At 48.1% G+C, this 20,000-nt stretch overlaps 1 protein-coding gene across 8 annotated transcripts in view; it reads right to left on the reverse strand.

Moving 5' to 3' along the window:
• Positions 1 to 20,000, reverse strand: part of Fndc3b (fibronectin type III domain containing 3B) — a 294,093-nt gene that overhangs the window by 42,365 nt on the left and 231,728 nt on the right. For 7 of the 8 annotated variants that reach the window (XM_029475079.1, XM_021157455.2, XM_021157456.2 and 4 more), the window contains exons 12-19: positions 11,595 to 11,719; positions 10,242 to 10,416; positions 8,803 to 8,889; positions 7,198 to 7,336; positions 5,280 to 5,351; positions 3,160 to 3,278; positions 1,461 to 1,566; positions 229 to 401 (exon numbers count right to left, since the gene is read on the reverse strand). In XM_029475079.1, the coding sequence (XP_029330939.1) occupies positions 229 to 401; positions 1,461 to 1,566; positions 3,160 to 3,278; positions 5,280 to 5,351; positions 7,198 to 7,336; positions 8,803 to 8,889; positions 10,242 to 10,416; positions 11,595 to 11,719 (996 nt within the window). The remainder of the gene's footprint in view (positions 1 to 228; positions 402 to 1,460; positions 1,567 to 3,159; positions 3,279 to 5,279; positions 5,352 to 7,197; positions 7,337 to 8,802; positions 8,890 to 10,241; positions 10,417 to 11,594; positions 11,720 to 20,000) is intronic. The other variant, XM_029475085.1, reaches the window with a different exon arrangement.

Raw genomic sequence — 20,000 nt, forward strand, 5'->3', positions numbered from 1 at the left:
ACACACACACACACACACACACACACACACACACACACACACACACACGGAAAGAATGAGAGACAGAAACTTGGTAGTGTGGGGCCTACAGGAAACCATGACAACATCGATTCTCAAATCAGGATGCTGTTACATATACTTTAACAGTTGTCACAAACAACTGAGAGGTTACAGGAGGCTAACAAAGGTAGCTTGTGTTCTAATTGTGGTACATAAGCTCATACTCACCCCTCCGTCATTCAGAGCTCGCACTCTGAAGCGGTACACAGTTCCAGGCAGCAGGTTGCCAACCGTGCACTCCAGCTCGGGCCCATGGTACACCTCTGAGGCGACATTCTCAGGTTCCGTCATTTCCACACTGTACTCTGAGACCTCACAGCCACTTTCAGATGCAGGCACATCTGCGGATGTAAAAAATGTTCATCTTTGAACACTTTTTTGGATTTCTCTTTATTTTATTTTTACTCAGGTCTGAGTGGTTGGGCCTGCATGCATGAGTGTGCACCGTATGTGGAGGCCGGAAGAAGGCACTGAAACCTCAGAAACTGCAGCTCGGGGTGCTTGTGAGACACCACATGGGTGCTAGGAACTGAGCCTGGGCCCCCTGCAATAGCGGCAAGTGCTGTTAGCCACTGCCTGTCTCTCCAGCCTCAGTCTTCGGATTTCTAGTTGACTAACTTACATTTGATTTTCTATTCTTACTGTTTAAAATATATAGGTGATGTGCCCTTAGGCTTCTATTACAAAAGGAGCCTCCTATTCAAAAAAGTGAAAAAGCTCCGGAATGAGCCAAACTACCCAAAGCAAATGCATTTAAACATGTTCTATTATATTAAAAGTAATTCAGGAATAACAGGAGTACTAGGTAACCTTTCACATTTAATAATGAGAAGGAAGGAAGGAAAAATATCTATAACTTAAAGTCAGACACCCTGCTAAGTCTACATGACCCCAAACTGGCATTCCATTTTATTACACTTTAGACATAAGTGGTGGCCAAAATGTCTGCCAATGGTCTACACATTTGCACTTGCTATGTGCACACTTGTAGGCTGCTGGCACAACTGGAAGTGCTGTTAGACAAGGCTAGGAAAATCCCAGAACCCACAGAGGAGGGACTTGACGCTGCTCTTTGAACCATTTCTTGGTTTAATCTCTAAATCATGCACGTTTTCTTCAGGTGCTGAGCAACCCCCGGACGAGGCAGGCTATTCTGGAAAGTTCTCTAGAAACACGGCCACTAATGTCGAGAGTAGCAACAGCAAGTGTAGCCCTGTCAGGAACGGGAGCATGAGCAATAGAAGGCTGCACCTGAGAGACAGCCAAGGTCCAGGCTATGGAGAACAGACATGCCAGTGGGTGACCCAGCTTCTGAAGGAAGCCCTGGAGCTGAGTGACTGAGCACTGTGTCAGTCTCCCACTGTCCTGGTCGATGCCAACGTGAAGATTTGTTCACTCACCCCACTCTAAGTGGACTTCTTTGTGCTTTGGTCTACCCAAAACCCTCGGTGGTCGGCACTGACCTGGCGCAAGGCTTAGTGTGCGGACAGGGAGACTTTCAGAACACTGTGGGAGAAACACCGGAGAGACCATGGCTTAGTTACTGTGAATCACTCACACCTTATCCACCAGGCTAACTATCCCACAACTGTAAATGGGGCCACTAGATGTGTGTGCTGACATATATATAGGTCTTTAGGAGGCTCTGTGCCTGTCTGCACCTGAAAGTGTGGGCTCTCACTGCACACAATGCTTGTTCTACCTGGAGCGGCTCTCTCTGATGTCAGATTACTAGGGCTGCGGACGGCCCACCTGTGTAAGCATATTATTTTCCTTTACATCAGCAGTAGGAAGACCCTCCTTGAGGATCCAAGAGAACACAAAACAACTGATAAAATTAAGAATGGTTCTGTAAATGGCCAGGCCGCCCCAGGAAGAGCAGAGCAGTAGGTAAAGGGGGCATTTACCCACCGAGCCTGCCACTTACAGCAGACCTGCCAGTGCTAAAGAAACTAGGCCTCCTTTGTGGGATCTGGCTCTGCAAAGCTGGTGATATGAAAGCTGATCATCTTATGAGGATCGAGGAGACAAAGTGGAGCCAGAGAGCTCCAACTCCTTCCAGGGCATGCTGGTGGGGAAAGGATGGATGGACGCTATGCCTTCAGCTAGTGCATATGGTGCCCCGCCAAACCGCTCACATGGCAGGTACCACTGATGCCCTGTGGCCTCAGTCTGGATATACTCCAACAGGGAGACATTCCCGGCAGCCCCAGGACTCTGTAAGTGTTTAAACTGGACTCTTATCCTGTGTGGGGTGCATCGGTGTGTGTGTGTGTCTTTCTGTCTAGACAAAACTCTAGACCCTGAGGAACTGCTATGATATACACGGGCAGAGTGCCTGTGTATATGTAAAATTCAGGAAAACGTTATCAATCGGTTACTGGCTCACTAGGTACCATCTCTCTTTCTCTTACCATTAATGGTTTCTAATTATCTACAGTGAAAAGAAGACTTCTATCACAGTGCCTCTCATGATGTCAATAGGACACCCAGACTCTAGAGTACTTTGTCTGCATTTATTAGAATATATTGAGCCTGTGAGCACTGTGTGGTATAAATGGAGTCTCCTGGTATGCCACCTGGCTGTCTACAGTCATTCTGATAGAGAGAAGCCATGGCTGCTGCCTGCAGTCTCTACACAGGGAACTGCTGAAGTGCAATCAATCAGACGTATCCTGCTTTTACAGCAGTCTCCCAGAAGGTGGCAGTAAAGGACCTTCACAGATGTGTTCCCATTCCAGCACAGCCAGGCAGGTCTTGTCTTGACTCTAAAGTCTACACTTTACCCTCCTTGAAATGACAGAGGTTTCCCTTATTTAGTTAATGCAAATCCTAACTAATTTCTTCTCTCCGTGCAATTACGTGAAGGTCATATAAGGGACAGACACACACATCAGAATCCCATCAGAATGTGTGGAGGATTTGGGTACTCTTTCTGCCCTGTACCTGTAAGTCACGACTATGTTTCATATCCAGATGTGACACTAAAGCAGGCTGCATCAATGAGGAACACTTAAAACTGCAGCATCGTCTTGCACTACTCACATGGCACTTCCCAACTTGACCTAGAGGCCCACTGCCACACATTGATGAACCAACCTGACTGTGCCCACCGGTACTGATGCAGCACGCTCGCAGTTTGTACAAAGTGCCTGGTTTCAAATGGGTAAAGACATACTCTGTAGCCGATCCACTGTAGGCCACTTCCCACTGCCCAGCTGGAAAATGAGATGGGTGTAAGTTTAGGCCTTGGTAACAGCATGACAGTCCCCATTAGAAACAGCATCTGAGACAAAAACACCAAGTGGCTTTCACGGCAACCTGGCATCACCCAACACTGAAATGTAGAGGCACTTCCTATCGTCCCAGCGTTATGACACTGCTGACTACCAACACGGGAGTTGGCACAGGAGGAGGGTACAGTGCTGCACAGCTGTGAAATGCCATTCTGAGGTAGCCACAGGGCCAGCTATGCAGCTGGTGCTGTCACGTGGTGCAGGCTTCCTGTACAAGGTGCTGCTGCGGGCACCAGTGAGGCCATTTACAGATGAAGATTTGTTGTGTCCAGGGAGCCCATGCATGCAGCTGTGATGGTGGTGACAGACACTTGGAGATACTTGGAGGGTGCCCCACGAGGCTGAGGCTCAGGAGGAAAAGCACCTGCAGGCTGTTGGCCGCTGTTTTGCTCCCTCCGTGGGAGCCTTTACCACGGGAGCTGTTTTAGGGAAATATGCCCGCCCTATCCTATTCATAAACAAACCTCCATAAACCCCTTCAGGGCCAGTTAGATGTTTATTACTGCCTGGTGGGGCTGTGCCTTGTTAGGTCTGAATTAGGATACAGCCCGTGGGAACTGGGAATTTAGACAGTGGAGCCTGGGCTCTGGGCAGACACATGAAAAGGCCCTGTGACACACAACCCCATGGACCGGCCAGGCCATCAGTGTAAAACAGCACCTACTCTTGCACTGAGTCCATACCTGGGAGAGCCAGGGCAACCACAGGCAGACTTATACTTTCTCAGTAAGCAACTTGGAGATGTTGACTCCTCTCCTAGTCTTAATTTAGACATGAGATAAGGCCTCTAGCACAGAAACCGATTTTATGTTAAGAAGAGCTGTGCCCATCTCAAAGAATTCTATTTCCAGCCTAAAACAGTACTTAACAGGCTTTTTTTTAAAAAAAAAAACCCACCTCCAGGTGCTTGTGGTGTCAGAACAAGCCAGAGACAATTGCCACTTGTTTGCATGGCTCTCTCTTTTGCCATATTCATGCATACTTTTAAAAAGGTAATGATTGCAGCAGCCATATTAGTAAAATTTGGTTATGTTTTAAAGTTTTGACAACTATATCTTTTCCTGTTGAACCCCAGTGAGTTTTATTAGAAAGAAAAAGCAAGTGCATCTCTAGGGCCTTAAAGCTTCTCCTGCCGTGCCCTGCGCTGTCTGACCTCCTACGCATGCGTGGTGAGGGTGCACGTGCACACTCATGTATGCCACTGCCCACGGCGGGGATAGGGAGGGGNGGGGTGGGGTCCGCAGCTGGTTCTCTCTGTCCATTTATACTTGGGTGTCAGGGACTCAACGCAGGTCAGGAGACTCCATGGCAAGCCCCATGGCCTCATCTTAACACTGACAGTGTGACAATTGCTGAGAACTCTAACTCCAGAGTCACAACAGAGACCAGTGTGCTCTGTAAGTCTGACACCCGTCCCTGGCCACACTATGATGTGGTTGTGGCTGGCCATGGCAAGGATGCCAGGCATTTACTGCTAACAACGGCCAGATAAGGCACGTGACAGCCTAGGGGAGAAAGCCTCAAGTTCATTCACTCTATTAAGGAGTGGCTGTCCTTTCAAACTCAACATAGAAAATAGAAACAAAAACAGAAACAAAAATTGTCATTTGTCAAAAATGGGTACTTCAAGCAGAGTGAACTGTGGTATCTGACAGACAAAACCATATGCAGGGACACAGTGGGCTGTAGAGAGCTTGCTGAGGATGCGTAGGAAGGAAAGCTAGCTGAAGAGGACGGGAGGGAGGGCAGGGAGAGAGACAGACAGACAGACAGACATGCTGATGCTTGCTATGGCTTGACTACACTACTAGCTCTATCGTTAGAACTAATGGATGTCTGCTGCAGCTACTGCAGAGGGTCTGACCACATCAGGGTGGGGACCGGGTGGGGATGCATTGTGTAATACAGTTTCCAAAGTGTCACCTTCAGAAGTTCCCTCCGTGATCTCCAGCAGATACTTCAGGATTTCTGAGCCACCGTTGTCCTTTGGAGCATCTGCAGAGTAGGCAGAGATGAGTGAGGAGAGCACTGGGTGTCACTGGCCAGCATCATTACAGAGTACAAGAGCACCTCCGCTATACAGCCGTCCATCGAACGTGGACCAAAGAGCACAACTCATTATCTTTAAGGAACCTGCCCCTTAAAGATTTTCTTGAGATAGCATCTCATACTTCTGCTCAGGTTGACATCAAGGTTCTGGGAATGCTCCTGCCTCAGTACCCCACCGTGACCCCAGTACTGAGTGGCATGAATCTCCCACTCTGGCCCCCCAATGCCAAGAGATGGAATTTTATTAGACTGCTATTTAAGGTCACTGAAACACAGAACGGAATGTAAGACTGCGCACTGATTTAGGAACGCGCATCAAACTTGACAGATGGAATGATTTTCCTAAAAGTGACATCACGAGGAGCACTCTGAAGTGGCTCTTTAAGGGTGGGTGATTTTTATGGAAAGTTGAAATATTCAGGTATTTATACTGTTTTATTATTTTTATGTCACATACTTATGAGCAACTAGATGATTTTGAAAAATGGGAAGGGTAGAGAAAAAAATGCATTGACAAAATAAATAAAGTGTTGGAATGGAGTAATTTCATCGCACCTCACTTTTCTATCAAACAAACTTGACATTGCCAGTGTCCCGGATGCAGTACAGAGCGATCAGCACAGGCATCGGGCATTTTGGGGGGACAGCTCCGTCTACCACCAGAGCCCTATGTCACCTGGGATCATGGTCTCCAGATATAGACATGTATACCTGCAAGAGCTTTCTTTGCTTTGTGAGATTAAAAACACCAGGCGGGATGATTTTGCCAAACTGTGAAGAACTCATGTCTGCCAGCAGCCCCTCTGCACATGGAGGGGACTTTCCAAGGCCTCGACGCTGCTTACACTGATTTGTGCAGCTCACTTTCCAGGGGTGTGCATTTGTCACACACACACTTCAATAATAACGTGTACAGCAATCCTGATAAGGACAAAGCACAGAGCTAAGGGGGCGACCCAGGGAGGCAGGCAGCCCAGAGGGCTCCACTCCTACCTAACCTTGTCCTCCAGGGAAGCCGACCTCAGAGCTCTTTGACACCTCAGTACAGCATGCTCGAGCTTGGTCTCCAACGACCCACAGTGCTTTAAACTGCGCCCTGCGTACATTACCTTACAACTCTAATGTTTTCTCTTCTGCCCTTCACTTGCTGTTCACACACATTCTCACAGGACATCAGTGCAGAGCATACATGTCCTAACAGCCTTACGCATGATTACAAGTGCTACAGTCGCACAGTGACATGCGTTTCCCTGAAATGACCTGCTCTGCAGAGCTGAGTGTCAGTGTCCTCCAGGTCACCTTAGCCCACGTGAAAACCATGGAACTCACGGGTGTGGGGGGTGAAGGGGGAGGTGGGCAGGGATACCCCAAACAGCACAAAAGCAAAAGTCTACTCTATTGCAACTTAAACACTCTGTATGTTAAAAAAAAAATCTACTTTAGGATTACATATCTAGATTTGAAATCCAATCTCAATTTAGAAATATTTTATATTAAATTTCATTGATTTTTTTAAAAAGGTAAGCCATGATGGAATGAATTATCATAAATTCTCAAACTCAAGTTAACAAAGCATTTAAAATAAAGGAGAAAAATGTAACATAGAAAATATGAAATAAATGAGATCCTCTTAAAACTGTTCACGTAAGAAGTCCACTAACATGAGACTATATATTAACATTCAGTGCCCCTCCAGTCCTCACAAATGTCTAATAAATGCAGGAAGCCCTCACGGGTGATATTTTCCCCTTGTGTTTGATTTGTCACGGCAGTAGTAGGGCAGGAGACTTACCCCACTTGACACTGAAGCCATGCGATGTGACAGGTCCTTTAATGAGGGGTCTGGTCGGAGGTCCAGGTCTGTCGGGGCTAGTTGTACAAACCAGGACTTCACTTGGGCAGCTCTTCCCCTCCATGTTAGAAGCAGTCAGCTGCAGAACAAACACGGACACATTAGCGCATGTTGGTTATGGGCTATGAAGTCTCCTGGGACTTTGTACCATTGCAAGGTTAGACATGGACAGACAGACTGACACATATCTACCCAGTCATTTGTTTTCTTTCTTGAGACTGCTGATTTCAGTGTTTGTGATTACTTATTTTACTTAAATTTGGTTATTAACAATTAAAAATAAAACCAAAAGGTAGGTTTCAGCTAAAGACATCTGTAGATCCTTACAAGAGAAAATATAAGCCCAGGGTAGTGGTACAAGCAGGGTGGCTGAGGCAAGATGACTGAGTCTGAAACCATTCTAGGCTATGCAGCCAGTGCCAGGCACTCCTGGAAGAGAGGAGAACCAGGCTTCACTAAAGGAGGAGGAGGAAGAGGAGGAGGAGGAGGGAGAGGAGGCTGCAGTGGTATTGTATATAAAACCAGTAGTTTCTATGTATCCTGTGCTGTTTGATGAGAAGAAAATGCAGGGATAAACTAGACAGAACTTTATTTATGGAAAAGACAGATGGTGCCACCTTGTGTACAATGTCAGTAGTACAGCTATGCTCTGGGAGCCAAGATTAAGTATTTTTAGCATACCAAGACACAATTATATTCCTCAAATAGTCAGTCACAACATTCCACTTGATAATTTGACAAATACTAAAGTGACTAAATGCCAAATTAAATTACTAAGCCCTAAAATTAGAGAAAGGAGGGCGGAGCATCCTCAGGGCAAGCAAGGAAATAGGGTGCCGTGCACATGACCAACATAGGACACTGTGACGGAAAGGCATTGAGAACACTGCAAAGCAGCAGCTTTCAAGTCTGCAGCTGTGACGTGAATCCCTACTGTAATGTTACTGGTGGCTGTCTATAAGCAAAGGCCCCCCCAACCCAGCAGGTCAAATGGCTCTTTTGCAGGGGTCCCCTAAGACCATTAGAAACTGCAGGTGTTTACATCACAATGCATAGCAGGAGCAAAATTACAGTGATGAAGTAGCAATGGGAATAATTTTATGGTTGTGGGTATTAAAGGGTCACACCATCAAGATGGCTGAGAACCAGTGGCCTAAACTGAGGAAGTTTAAATTGTGGAAGGAATGGGACAGAGAAGAGAAAAACAAACATGAGAGGAAAGATCCGAGGGTCTTTCCAGCCGTACACGTGGTTTAAAGCCCGGGAAGGAACGGGTGCCAGTGCGTGCAGGGACGCAGGCATCTGGTCAGGGCTTTCTCAGCCGCGCACCGGCCCTGGCTAGGGCAACCCCACTACAGCATCTTCTCACACGGGCTCCTGCCCAGAACCTCTATTTTCAAATTAAAATCTGGTGGGTGCTTGATAGGGCCAGTGGCACTTTGAAAGTGCTGTCCACGTCTGCCCCCTTTTGGCCTGCAGACTCCATTTGAAACGTAAGTGCAGAGGCGTCAAAGTGGCAAGGTTAGCCAAGCTGAGGAGACTCACCCTGAATTTATACTGCGTGCTTCGTTTGAGATTTTTCACAGTGCACGTTAGGTCCTCTCCAGTGTATTTTGGGTGGAAATGGCTATCCTGAAGAGGCAAAGCCAGAAAGAGACATTGGAACCACAACATCGGAATCATAACGCCGCGGCCTCGATTCCTAAGGGCCCGGGGTTTCTGTGCTGTGACTTTGTCTTCTGAGCTGTAGCCGGAAGCCTGGCAGCCACTGCTGAGAGAGGGCAGGCCCCACGGTGCCACGGGTGGCATGCAGAGCTAAATGCAGCTGTCACACTGCAGGTCAGCCTTATTATAACAAAGTCGAAGCACTTTGAACATTTTATTTAACACTAGATCTGTCACAAGCAAAGCCTGTTGAGTCGAAGCTGACACATTCCAACAGGGCGGTGCAACAGTGGACAGGCAAGGCTTCTGAGCTCATGGCGCCCCCTTCTGGGTAAGGGGGAAAGCAGGGCTCGGATGGGAGGGACACACTCCTATAAGGGTAGCCCTTACCAATACAGGTGAATACACTGAACTCAAGCCATAGCATTCTCCCCTCCCTCCCTCCCTCCCTTCCTTTCTCCCTTCTTCTCCCTCATCCTTCTGAGCATCATGTTCCCTTCACACTCAAGAGAATGTCCCCTGCTAAAAGGTGTGCAGAGCCTGGTCCACAAGCCCTTAAGTGTCAGCTTAAGACACGTTTAAGAAAGAAAACCCTAACACAGACAGAGGCACGCAGTGTGGCACTGGAGGCTGGGAAGGTGTATGGAGGTGAGGCGGGCAGGCTGCCAGAGCTCCTGAGGGGCTGCCACAGCAGCACGGGTTGATGAAGTATGGTGGCCACATGTGGCTCTCAGGATTCAAACTTAATCAGTTAAAAGCTCAGCTCTGTAGGTCAGCAGCCACATTTCAAATACCCAGTGCCACACGCCCAGCATAAACTATAGGATGCTTCTACATGACAGAGACTTTCCAGAGTGGGCATGGAAGGAAGCCAGGGAAAGTGAGTTAGGGATCTGCAAGGCCCTCCCTGCAGAGGGCACAGGACATGCAAGTTCATAAGGCTGGGCACAGCGGTATAAGCAACAAGGCCTGTGACAAAGCCGCACACACAGGCCGGGGTGGGTGGGAAGGCACTGGAGAGCTGAGGCTCCCCTGCCAGGGTGCTGGTGGGTACCATGAACTGTGACTGTGTGGCGGGGATCACACCACAGCACACAGTGGTGATATTGTGCTGGGGTACGGAGGAGGGACGGCAAAGTTGGTTAGATTCCAGGGAAATTTTGAAGAAGGGCTTGGGAAGGTTTGCTGGCTGACTCTATCTGGGGTCAATGGATGACTCATTTGCTGAGTTTGGGAAGGCCAGGGATGAGGAGTGGCCCTGAGTTTAGGTAGTTAGTAAGGACTGGATGCTCTGCAGGCGTGCACACTGCGGGACTCACGTTCTCATCTTCCTGGATGTCCAGGGTGTAGGTAATCGCTTCCTCGGGCGAGCAGCCTTCTGGCCTGCTCCACTGCAGGGTGATCCAGGTGACGCCGGCTCGGACAAGCCGGGGTGCCAAAGGCATCTGGGGGATGTTTCCCAACGTGTAGCACACGACCTCCTGGCTGTAACCACTGTGGAGGAGTGAGCACAGGAGACAGGTGGGGACTGTGTCAGAGGGATCCTGTATACAGGAGATGGCCCAGTAGAGCTTCAAAGTGCCATAGTGGGCTCTACGGTCTGCACTTACAAGAGCACGGCAGACATGAGAGAGGAGGCTGGCGGTTTTACTTCCCTCAAAAGCACACCGTGGCACTGTATTTATTAAGGCAAGAGCAGCGGCTACAGAAGGACTGCAAATGAAGGTGGGTACCAACAAGCGACTCTGCTGATGGAACCTGAGTCTCACAGTTTTCCAACTCTGTGAGTGCTTCTAATTCATTTAAAAATTGTTCAACCATAGACGCCTTTATCGTGCCGACATTTCCAGACAGAAAACTCTTAGGATATATTGGTTTCCAGGCACCGGGAGGGAGTTCTAAAAACTCTGTGATGTTTCAGAGAGGTTCTCTAGGCTAGGGCCACTGCATGGCCTAGTCTTTAAGATGCAGTTATGAAAGAAAGAGATTTTTCCTCTTGATCAAGAGGTATCTAGCAAGAACTGAGATGTCTATTTTCAAAGCCCCTTAATCAACAGGCCCCTAGGTTAGGAGTGGTTTCTTTCATTCCTTTTGCCGCCTGCATAGAGACATCTGTAGCAGAGGCAGTCCAGGTTTTCTGTATCTCTGCAACTTGATAGCTGCTCGGCAGCCCTCAGTATCAGTAACAGTCACACAAATGAAAATGAAGGCTCTGGAGGACCGTCCCATTATAAGTGAGGTGGAAGCTGGGTGTGGTGGCGCACGCCTTTAATCCCATCACTCGGGAGGCAGAAGCAGTCAGATTTCTGAGTTCGAGGCCAGCGTGGTCTACAGAGTGAGTTCCAGGACAGCCAGGGCTACAAAGAGAAACCCTGTTTCGAAACTCCCCTAGCCCCCTACACCCCACCCCCCAAAAGTGAGGTGGAATAGGAGCAGGTGTTGGGGGAGGGGCAGCTTCCTTTACAAATCTCTCCTGCTGCCTTCCCCCATGACAGCAGTGAGGCTGAGAGAGGTCCAGCTAGGCCGGCCACCTCAGAGGTCTTCTCCCACCTCAGGATTTGCTCTCAGGTGCTCTGTGCAGAGGTGGCATCCTCACACCTTCAAGCAATGTGAGAGACTGCCAGAGCCATGCCCTGACGTTTGACGGGCAAGGAGAAAAGGAGACGCCATACCTGGTGCCGATGTCGTTCCGAGCAGCGAGCCTGAACGTGTAGCCCATGGCTGGACAGAGCTTTGTCAGTTTGCAGTGCTTCTGGCTTCCAAAGAAACACTGTCTGAAACCACTGTTTCTCTTTCCCTGGAAGAACACAGAGACTGTTCATCTAGCTGAAAGTCACCCAGAACATATAGCACTCTCCATTTACCTGTTTATTATCACTAAGCTTATTGATTCATTCATTATTTAAACTTAAAATTACTGTGCGGATGGATGGGGGTTTGCCATGACATTTCCAAATGTATACAATTGTAAAAAAAAAAAAAAAAACAAAAACCCAAAAACCAAAAAAACAAATTACCATAAGAAAATGAAGGAATATTTTAAACAAAAGCTGAAATTTCTCGTTTGGATGAATTAAGGCAACAGGAGGCGGGCATCCCGAGGAGCCGGCACTGAAAATGAAGCACCCCACGTGGAAGTGCACCCCAAACACAGAAGCCACACAGACCTGCCACCGAGGCCCGGAGCCCCATGGACCTGGGCGTCTAACAGGGTTTAGTTGATAGCATGGGATGATGGTCAGCCTGGGCGATGTGGCAGATAGGAACTGCGGTCACTAAGATGCTCCTCACTTGCGTGGGTGGCCATGGCCATTGAACAAGGGAGAGTCCCATAGAGCTAAGGATTGTACCTTGGAAGTGGCCTGGCCTTTCTCAGGAATCCTCACACCCCACCCCTACCCCGATCTGTGCAGCTGGCCTCCCTGCAGGTTCTTGTCTCTTCTGCCACAGCGAGAGAGCGCGCATAAGCATGCATTCATTCTAAGTTTCTTATGAAGAGTTTTCAAGTTCTTCTGTGTATAAAGAAAAACTGTCATCATGTAGAGTGCCGGTCAGTCTGTCTGTCTGTCTTTTGTCCTGGGGGTTGAGCCCTGGGTTTCAAACATGACAGGCAACCATTCCATTGCTGACTCACTCCTAACCCCCTCATCCCATTTCATTTTAAGACAGAGTCACCAAAGGTCCTCAAGTCGGCCTTGAGTTTGCGATTCCCCCTCACCAGTCTCCTGAGGGAGCTGGAATACAGCCTGAGACTCTAGACTCAGGTCTGCGGCTGGGGTCTCATGGTTCTACATTTACGGAAAAAGACCATTTAAGCTGGGCGACAGTCAGAGACATAAAAATTCATATGAGCAGTTTTCTGAACAGCATTTCCACTTGCAATGAATATTATCTTATTGGTCGATCATGAAACAGGGAAACATACTAGCCAGGCACAGGGGTGCACACCGGCAACTCCAGCCCTCAGGAGACACAGGCAAGATGATCACCAAAAATTTTGGACCAGCCTGGTCTACATATTGAGTTAGAAGCCAGCTAGGGCTACATGGTTAAGACCCTGTTTAAAACAGAACCAAACCACCTTACATTATTAACTAACAAAGGCAAAACAGAGTGAATGTTCTCAACAGGTCCAGAGACTCTAGGAGTATGTCTGAAACTCACAAATTACTTCCTAAAGCAGGAAGCCAGCCGTTTTCTTCTAAGCCAATTTAAGAATCTCTTTTCTGTAAGCAGGCTCTGAATATAGACCGCTGAAACACATTCCAGGTGACATGTAATTAAGAAGAAACACACTAGAGCAGACAGACTAAACATAAACTCGCAGTATCCACCTAACAGTGTAAATCCCATTTATAATCCAACTCCCCGTCTCCTCCCCAACCAGGAGGGCACTGTCTCCAATGGAAGCCCTGATGATCTGTAAGATTTAAAGCTCACTTTGCCAAGGGTTCAGACACCTTGAGGGGCAGGGCGGATGGGTGGAGGTAAGAGCACGTCCCAGCATGACAGAGCAAAGCCACTGTGTGGCTGCTACACTGGTGACCGGCACCGGCTTTCACCTTGGATGCGTGGATCCTGTGCCTATGTTTGGCCTCTGTTGCCCATTTCTGGTACTTAGAACTATAGCCAGTAAATACAAGTCGGCCTCTTTCTTACTAGTTGGTTTGCTTCACTGTGTAAGAGCCGTTCCGTTTACAACTTTAAGGATAGTTAATCAGCAGAAGGTAGACTTCTCTTTTCAAAGTGTCACTAGAGAGCTGGAGATGGAAATGCCCCAGATCCCTCACGACATTTGCCCTGACACTAAAGAGCAGCAACCCAGCCTCTATGGACAAACCATCCAAACTTTTCTGATTTATTTTTCCTTTTACATAGGGTGGGCTTGTGGATGTGACTGCAGTTCTTGCTATGGCCAGAAGAGGGCATCAGATCCCCTGAGACAGGAGTTACAAGCAGATGTGGGGCATCTGGTGGGGGTGCTAGCACTCACACACAGGTCTTCTACATGCTCTTAAATGCCGAGCTCTTTCTAGCTCCAAGCTTTCTTTAGTAACAACCCCTGAGATGTGCTATGATGTACATAGAACTTAGGAATATGTAGAAAGATAGAGAGCTGTACTGGTTGGTTATGTGTGTCTACACAAGCTGGAGTTATCACATAGAAAGGAGCCTCCCTTGAGGAAATGAAGCCATGAGATCCAGCTGTAAGGCATTTTCTCAATTAGTGACCAAGGCGGTGGGGGTGGGGGAGTGGTGGTGGTTGGGGGTGAGTGGGAAGAACACTGTGGGTGGTGCCATCCCTGGGCTGGTAGTCTTGGGGTCGATAAGAAAGCACATTGAGCAAGCCAGGGGAAGCAAGCCAGTAAGTAACATCCCTCCATGGCCTCTGCATCAGCTCCTGCTTCCTGACCTGCTTGACTTCCAGTCCTGACTTCTTTGGTGATGAACAGCAGTATGGAAATGTAAGCTGAATAAACCCTTTCCTCCCCAACATGACTAAGAGCTGACTGAACTTGGGATGGAATTTTAGAAACAGTATTTGCTGAGTTTGATCAGGTAATCAAGCTTTTCAGAGGATCGGGAATTAAAACTTTCTAGACGGGCTGGAGAGATGGCTCAATGGTTAAGAGCACCGACTGCTCTTCCGAAGGTCCTGAGTTCAAATCCCAGCAACCACATGGTGGCTCACAACCATCCCTAATGAGATCTGATGCCCTCTTCTGGTGCATCTGAAGACAGCTACAGTGTACAGTGTACTTATGTATAATAATAAATAAATCTTTAAAAAAAAAACTTTCTAGACGTCACAGAGTATAAAGCAAATCCAAGAGCAGGCCGGCCATCAAAATATTTCACACAAGAGAAAAAGTCTTTGAATGAAAGAAAGCATTCAGGCTTGACAGGCTTCATATTAAAGAGGTATTAGAAAGAACAAGAAAACAGACATTCACCAAAGCTACTGCAGTTCCAAAAGGAGCCACCAGCTGAGACGCAGCAAATTGGCCTAGTGACCAAATTCAGGGACATGAATCCTGTGGGGCAGCTCACCCCGCCCGCCTGGCCTCCACTTGGCTGGAGTGCAGAAGAGGTGGAGTCAGTAGTGTTAAAAAGCACAGTAAAACAACAACAACAACAAAACACAATAAGTAACATTTGTCAAAGACCCCCCCCCCTCCAAAAGTATATAGAAAGTTTGGGGAATGTTTATAAATCAAATACTATTTTATGTTGACAGAGGCAGATCGGATTTAAAAATAATAGATAATGCTTTAGATTGACAGATTTCCACATATCGATGGAATGATATATGAGTAATTATGGTTTTTCAAATGGGAAATTAGATATGTTCAAGCTTCCACTGTCAGTGAAGGTTTACGTAATAGAAGTGTCTCCAGACGATTCTGGCGTGTTCCCTCTTCTAACAAAATCTAACTAAAGTGAGGTAGGTTTGCTGGGATGTGTTTTACCTAGAAAACTTAGTGTGTGTGTGTGTGTGTGTATGTTGTGTTGAGTGTTCATACATGTACAGTTGCATGTATCTGTGTGAGTGAGTCACAGCCCGAGGACAGCCTTGGGTGTGGGTCCTTAGGCACATTCCCCCTGTTTTAAAGCAGAGTTTCTCACTGATCTGCCTAGACTCTCTACCTCCCTATGCTTGAGACAGGAAAATCACATGTTTTAACCTGGTTTGGGGGAGTTGAACTCAGGTTCTTATACTTGCATGGCAACTATTCCACCTCCTTGGCTCAGGAAACCTTCTCTTTCCCCTTCCCCTTCCTTCCCCTTCCCCTTCTGCCTTCCCCTTCCCCTTCCTTCCCCTTCTGCCTTCCCCTTCTTCTTTCTCCTTCCCCTTCTTCCTTCCCTTTCTCCCTTCCCCTTCTTCCCCTTCCCCTTCCTTCCCTTTCCCCTTCTTCCTTCCCCTTCTTCTTTCCCCTTCTTCCCCTTCCCCTTCCCTTCCCTTCCCTCTCTCTCTCCCTTATTTTCTTTTTCATAACTAAAGTCAGACTGGGCAAAGCTGTCTGCTAAAATGACTTAATGGGTAACATCCCTTGGTATTTCAGTCCTGCCGTCGTCAATAATCTGGCTAGCCCTAGGCAGCGGGACAGCTGTGGCCAGGCCTAGCTCTGACCTTGGCCATCTTTGGTGTGGCACAGAGGAGATTCTAGCAGAGTCCTCAGCAGCACCCAGACTGTGGCATGGTGCACCAGCTATGCCAAACACAAGCAATCTGGAGCAGCAGATGTGAAGACAGGCTCTGTCTTACTCTTGGTAGAAAAATGAAAGATAAGTTTATCCCAACTAGAGAAATGAATACGAGGAGCCAGGCCCACACCCCTGGCCACTTTGAGGCAGACCTGGCTCCGAGGCTACTGACCTACTTTGACATGAACTGAAATAACCCCTGCCATGTTCTGACCCGACTCCACTGCCAGAGCCTGTGAGTCAAAAAGAAAGGCGGCCTTTCAGGTTCACTGGCTTGCTTCCGTTCATAAACTTGGGCATGCCCCTGCTTGTTTCCACGGCTCACTCTGAGTTCATCTGAGGGCAGTATTAATCTTTACTAGAATGTGAGACAGTCTCGGAGCACAAACTGTGCAGACCAGCCTTGGGCTGCTTCAGTTGGCTTTGGGTTGGACATTCCAAGCCTGGCCTGCCTCCTTTTCTAAGTTCTATGACCCCTGTCCACTTCTAGCCATATGGTACCAGTTCTGGTACTGACCCTGACCCTCAAACTCCTGGTCAAAACTGCTCTCGAAGAAAAGGACTTGGACTTGCCAGCCAGCTGGCTCCTGTTGATGGCACCTACAGACCTTCCCAACCCAGAGATCCTAGCCCTGCTCCCTTTTCCTGTCCTCGTGGAAAGAGAAGGCCTCAGCTCATCTTCTCAGCCCTGCTGTGTGCTTTTGGAAGCCTGGTCACCACAAGGGTGTGTGCCAGGGTTCACCGGGCCTATGGTGCACACCTCACTCTCTGAATCTGGGCACACAGTTGCTTCTATTCCTGCCCCCACAGTCTATGGGAAGCACTGTGTCAGGGAGCACAGAGCACAGGTCACATTTGCTTGCAGTCTTGGAGAGAGAGTGCATGCTACACTCTGCTCTGTGTGGCTCCTGCTCTCTGAGGAATGGCGACAGCCTGCAACTTTTTCTGGCCTAGAAAATGGTCCAAGCATGGAAAGGTGGGGGTGAGAGACTGGAGCTCATGGCAGAGCAGGACCTACTCCTACAAATACTTTTAAGAAGTAATGGTCACTCTAGGGACAGAGACCTTTTCCCCCAAAGAGTACAGCTGCCTTACTATACAGTTGATCTTAAAATGAAATTTGGGGATAAATCATACATGCAAAAGATCTTAAGTACCACACTACATTTTTTTTTCTTACCCCTTCTGCCTATTTAAATTTCTTTCTAATCTACAATTGAAAATTAAAGTTGGTTATTATAAAAGTTTATACCTTTAGAAAAGTAATTTATTCTTCCTCCAAACTAAAAACAACACCACAGACAAACTAACTAACAGCTCCCCTCCCCACTTTGTTGAGCTGTGGTGAGCAACCCGAGGGGTGCAGGGCAGTCTTGCTTCTCAGGGGCAGCAGACGAAGGCAGAGAGGAGATCAGGGCTGTCCTCCCTGGGGACTGAGAAGAAGCCCAAGCAGGGCATCCAAGCACCCAGGTATGGCACCCATACACAGTCCCGGCCCTCCAGCTTGCTGAGCTGTGCTGAGGATCACATCTGGGTCCTGCCTTCTTATCGTAGCGCTCCTTCCTTCCTTCCTTCCTTCCTTCCTTCCTTCCTTCCTTCCTTCCTTCCTTCCTTCCTTCCTCCCTCCCTCCCTCCCTCCCTCCCTCTCATGTGTCAGCATGGGGTGCCCTTCCCTGCCTCTTGGGCTCTCTGATACTTCTTGCTCTTCCTTCTCACCTGAACACACAACAGAAAGGCAAGAGTAGAAAAAGCCTTTTGTATGGAAAAGTCCAAGCTCTTGTATCTAACAGCCTGGGGGCACAGCGCCTAAACACCGAGTGGTTTATCAAGACTCAAGGCAGTCAAGAGAAGTCTAGGGCACAGGGAGCGACACTGGACATGGAATTCTTTCATTCTTATCTGTGGAAAAATAGTCACTCTCCAGCTCCAGGCCTTAAATGCACATAGGCCACTGTCTCCCAGAACCTCGGTACAGGAGTGACACACGGGCTTCTGCACTCCCGACACACTGTCTGCCTCTGTGCTCGGGCATTCTCTTTGTCATGATCATGACTGCTCTGAGCATGTCATGCCCTGAGAAATCTCCAAGCCACCAGAGACCTCTCCAGCAGACAACGGAACTGCCTCAGGACTCCCACTGGATCAATGATCCCTCACAACTGACCCTCAGGATTCGCAGTGCTGACCCGGCTGTTCCCAAGCTGAATCTAATCCCTGCAATAGGGTCCATGAAAGTACATGACGCCGGGCGTGGTGGCGCACGCCTTTAATCCCAGCACTTGGGAGGCAGAGGCAGGTGGATTTCTGAGTTCGAGGCCAGCCTGGTCTACAAAGTGAGTTCCAGGACAGCCAGGGCTATACAGAGAAACCCTGCCTCGATAAACCAAAAAAAAAAAAAAAAAGAAAGTACATGACTAGGTGTATAACAGACCTGGGTCTGATGCCCAAACGGGGTGCTTGCCCACACCTGTGATCCCTGCACACGGAGGCGAAGGCAGTAGGATCAGCAGTTCAATCACAAGCCACTCTACCAAGCCACGCTGAGGCCATCTTGTAACACACAAAAGTAACCATGTTAACAATGTGGTGATTGGAAGCCATTACTGTGTAACGTGTTCTACAGTTCCATACTCTGTACGTCTCTTCTCTTAACTTTAGCCAACTTCTGTTTGTACATCCTGCATGACAGAGACAGAGGCCTGCAGACGACCGTGAGCCTCACTTACCAAGCGCTTGAACAAAAGGTTCCACTTTTATGTGCCCTAAGCTATGGGCATGTCCTTTCAACGCCATCCGATAAAGTAAAGGACCTTTCGAATGGCTTTCAAAAAGTACTGCAGTTGCTAAAGTCATAGTCAAACATCTAGACAACAGCGATTAATCCACACTGCCTCTTGGGGGCAATGTAGTTATTTCACTTTACAGAACTGCAATTTAGACCAAGCAAAAAAATTGCTCTTGCGATCTCTCTCTCTCTCTCTCTCTCTCTCTCTCTCTCTCTCTCTCTCTCTCTCTCTCTCTCTCTCTCTCTCTCTCTCTCTCATACTGAGGATGGAACCCAGAGGCCTACACAAGATAGACAAGCACTGTACCACTGCGCTACATTCCCAGTCCCTGGGGCTGAGACTTTTTTGCATGCCATTCCAAGGTTTGAGTACATATAAAACAGCTTTCCCCAGAAACTCCACCCCTAGGCAGGCTTCTAGTTCTCTGAGAGGACACAAAGGAAAAGAGATCCAGGAGAAAAACCAATTGGCCGAAGGCGCAGCCTGCTTGAAAGTGGGTAGGAAGGGGCACAAAAAAGTACTTGATTCTGTTTATAGGACCTGACTAATTTTTAAACTTAAAAATGGGTTTAAAAACAGCATGCTTCTGTTTGTGTTGATTTGCCAAAGAATGTAACAGAAAGATAGCAAACAGTAAGAACCGCTTTCTCCAGTAGCTCTTCCTCTACCGACCATCCTCAGGGCAGCTGTCCTCGGGACGTGGGAAGATGGACTCTCTACAAGGGCTGGCTTCTGCTCCAGGAACTGAGCACTTCTGGGCTAATTCTACACACATAATTCACGAGCATCCCAATTAACTCAGGCTTGCGTTTGCCTGCCAGAGGAACTCTGTACACCGTGGGGGCTGCGATGCTCTGGCTAACATTCCCAATGAGCTTGGCACCACCAGCGCTGGAAGAGATGTCCAACCAAACTGGCACCGACTGAAGCTGGCTGGCATTTTCAATTGCCTTGAAATTAATAGATTAGCAATGCCCCCTTGTTTATTTTCCACAACATCTTCATTCTTGGCTCAGGGGAATGGGGGTGGATGGCTGAGCTGGCAAATGCTCACCATAGAAGCAGGGGGACTAAAGCTGTGTCTTG

The sequence above is a fragment of the Mus caroli genome, chromosome 3 (genome assembly GCF_900094665.2).
Source record: "Mus caroli chromosome 3, CAROLI_EIJ_v1.1, whole genome shotgun sequence".
Lineage (NCBI taxonomy): Eukaryota > Metazoa > Chordata > Mammalia > Rodentia > Muridae > Mus > Mus caroli.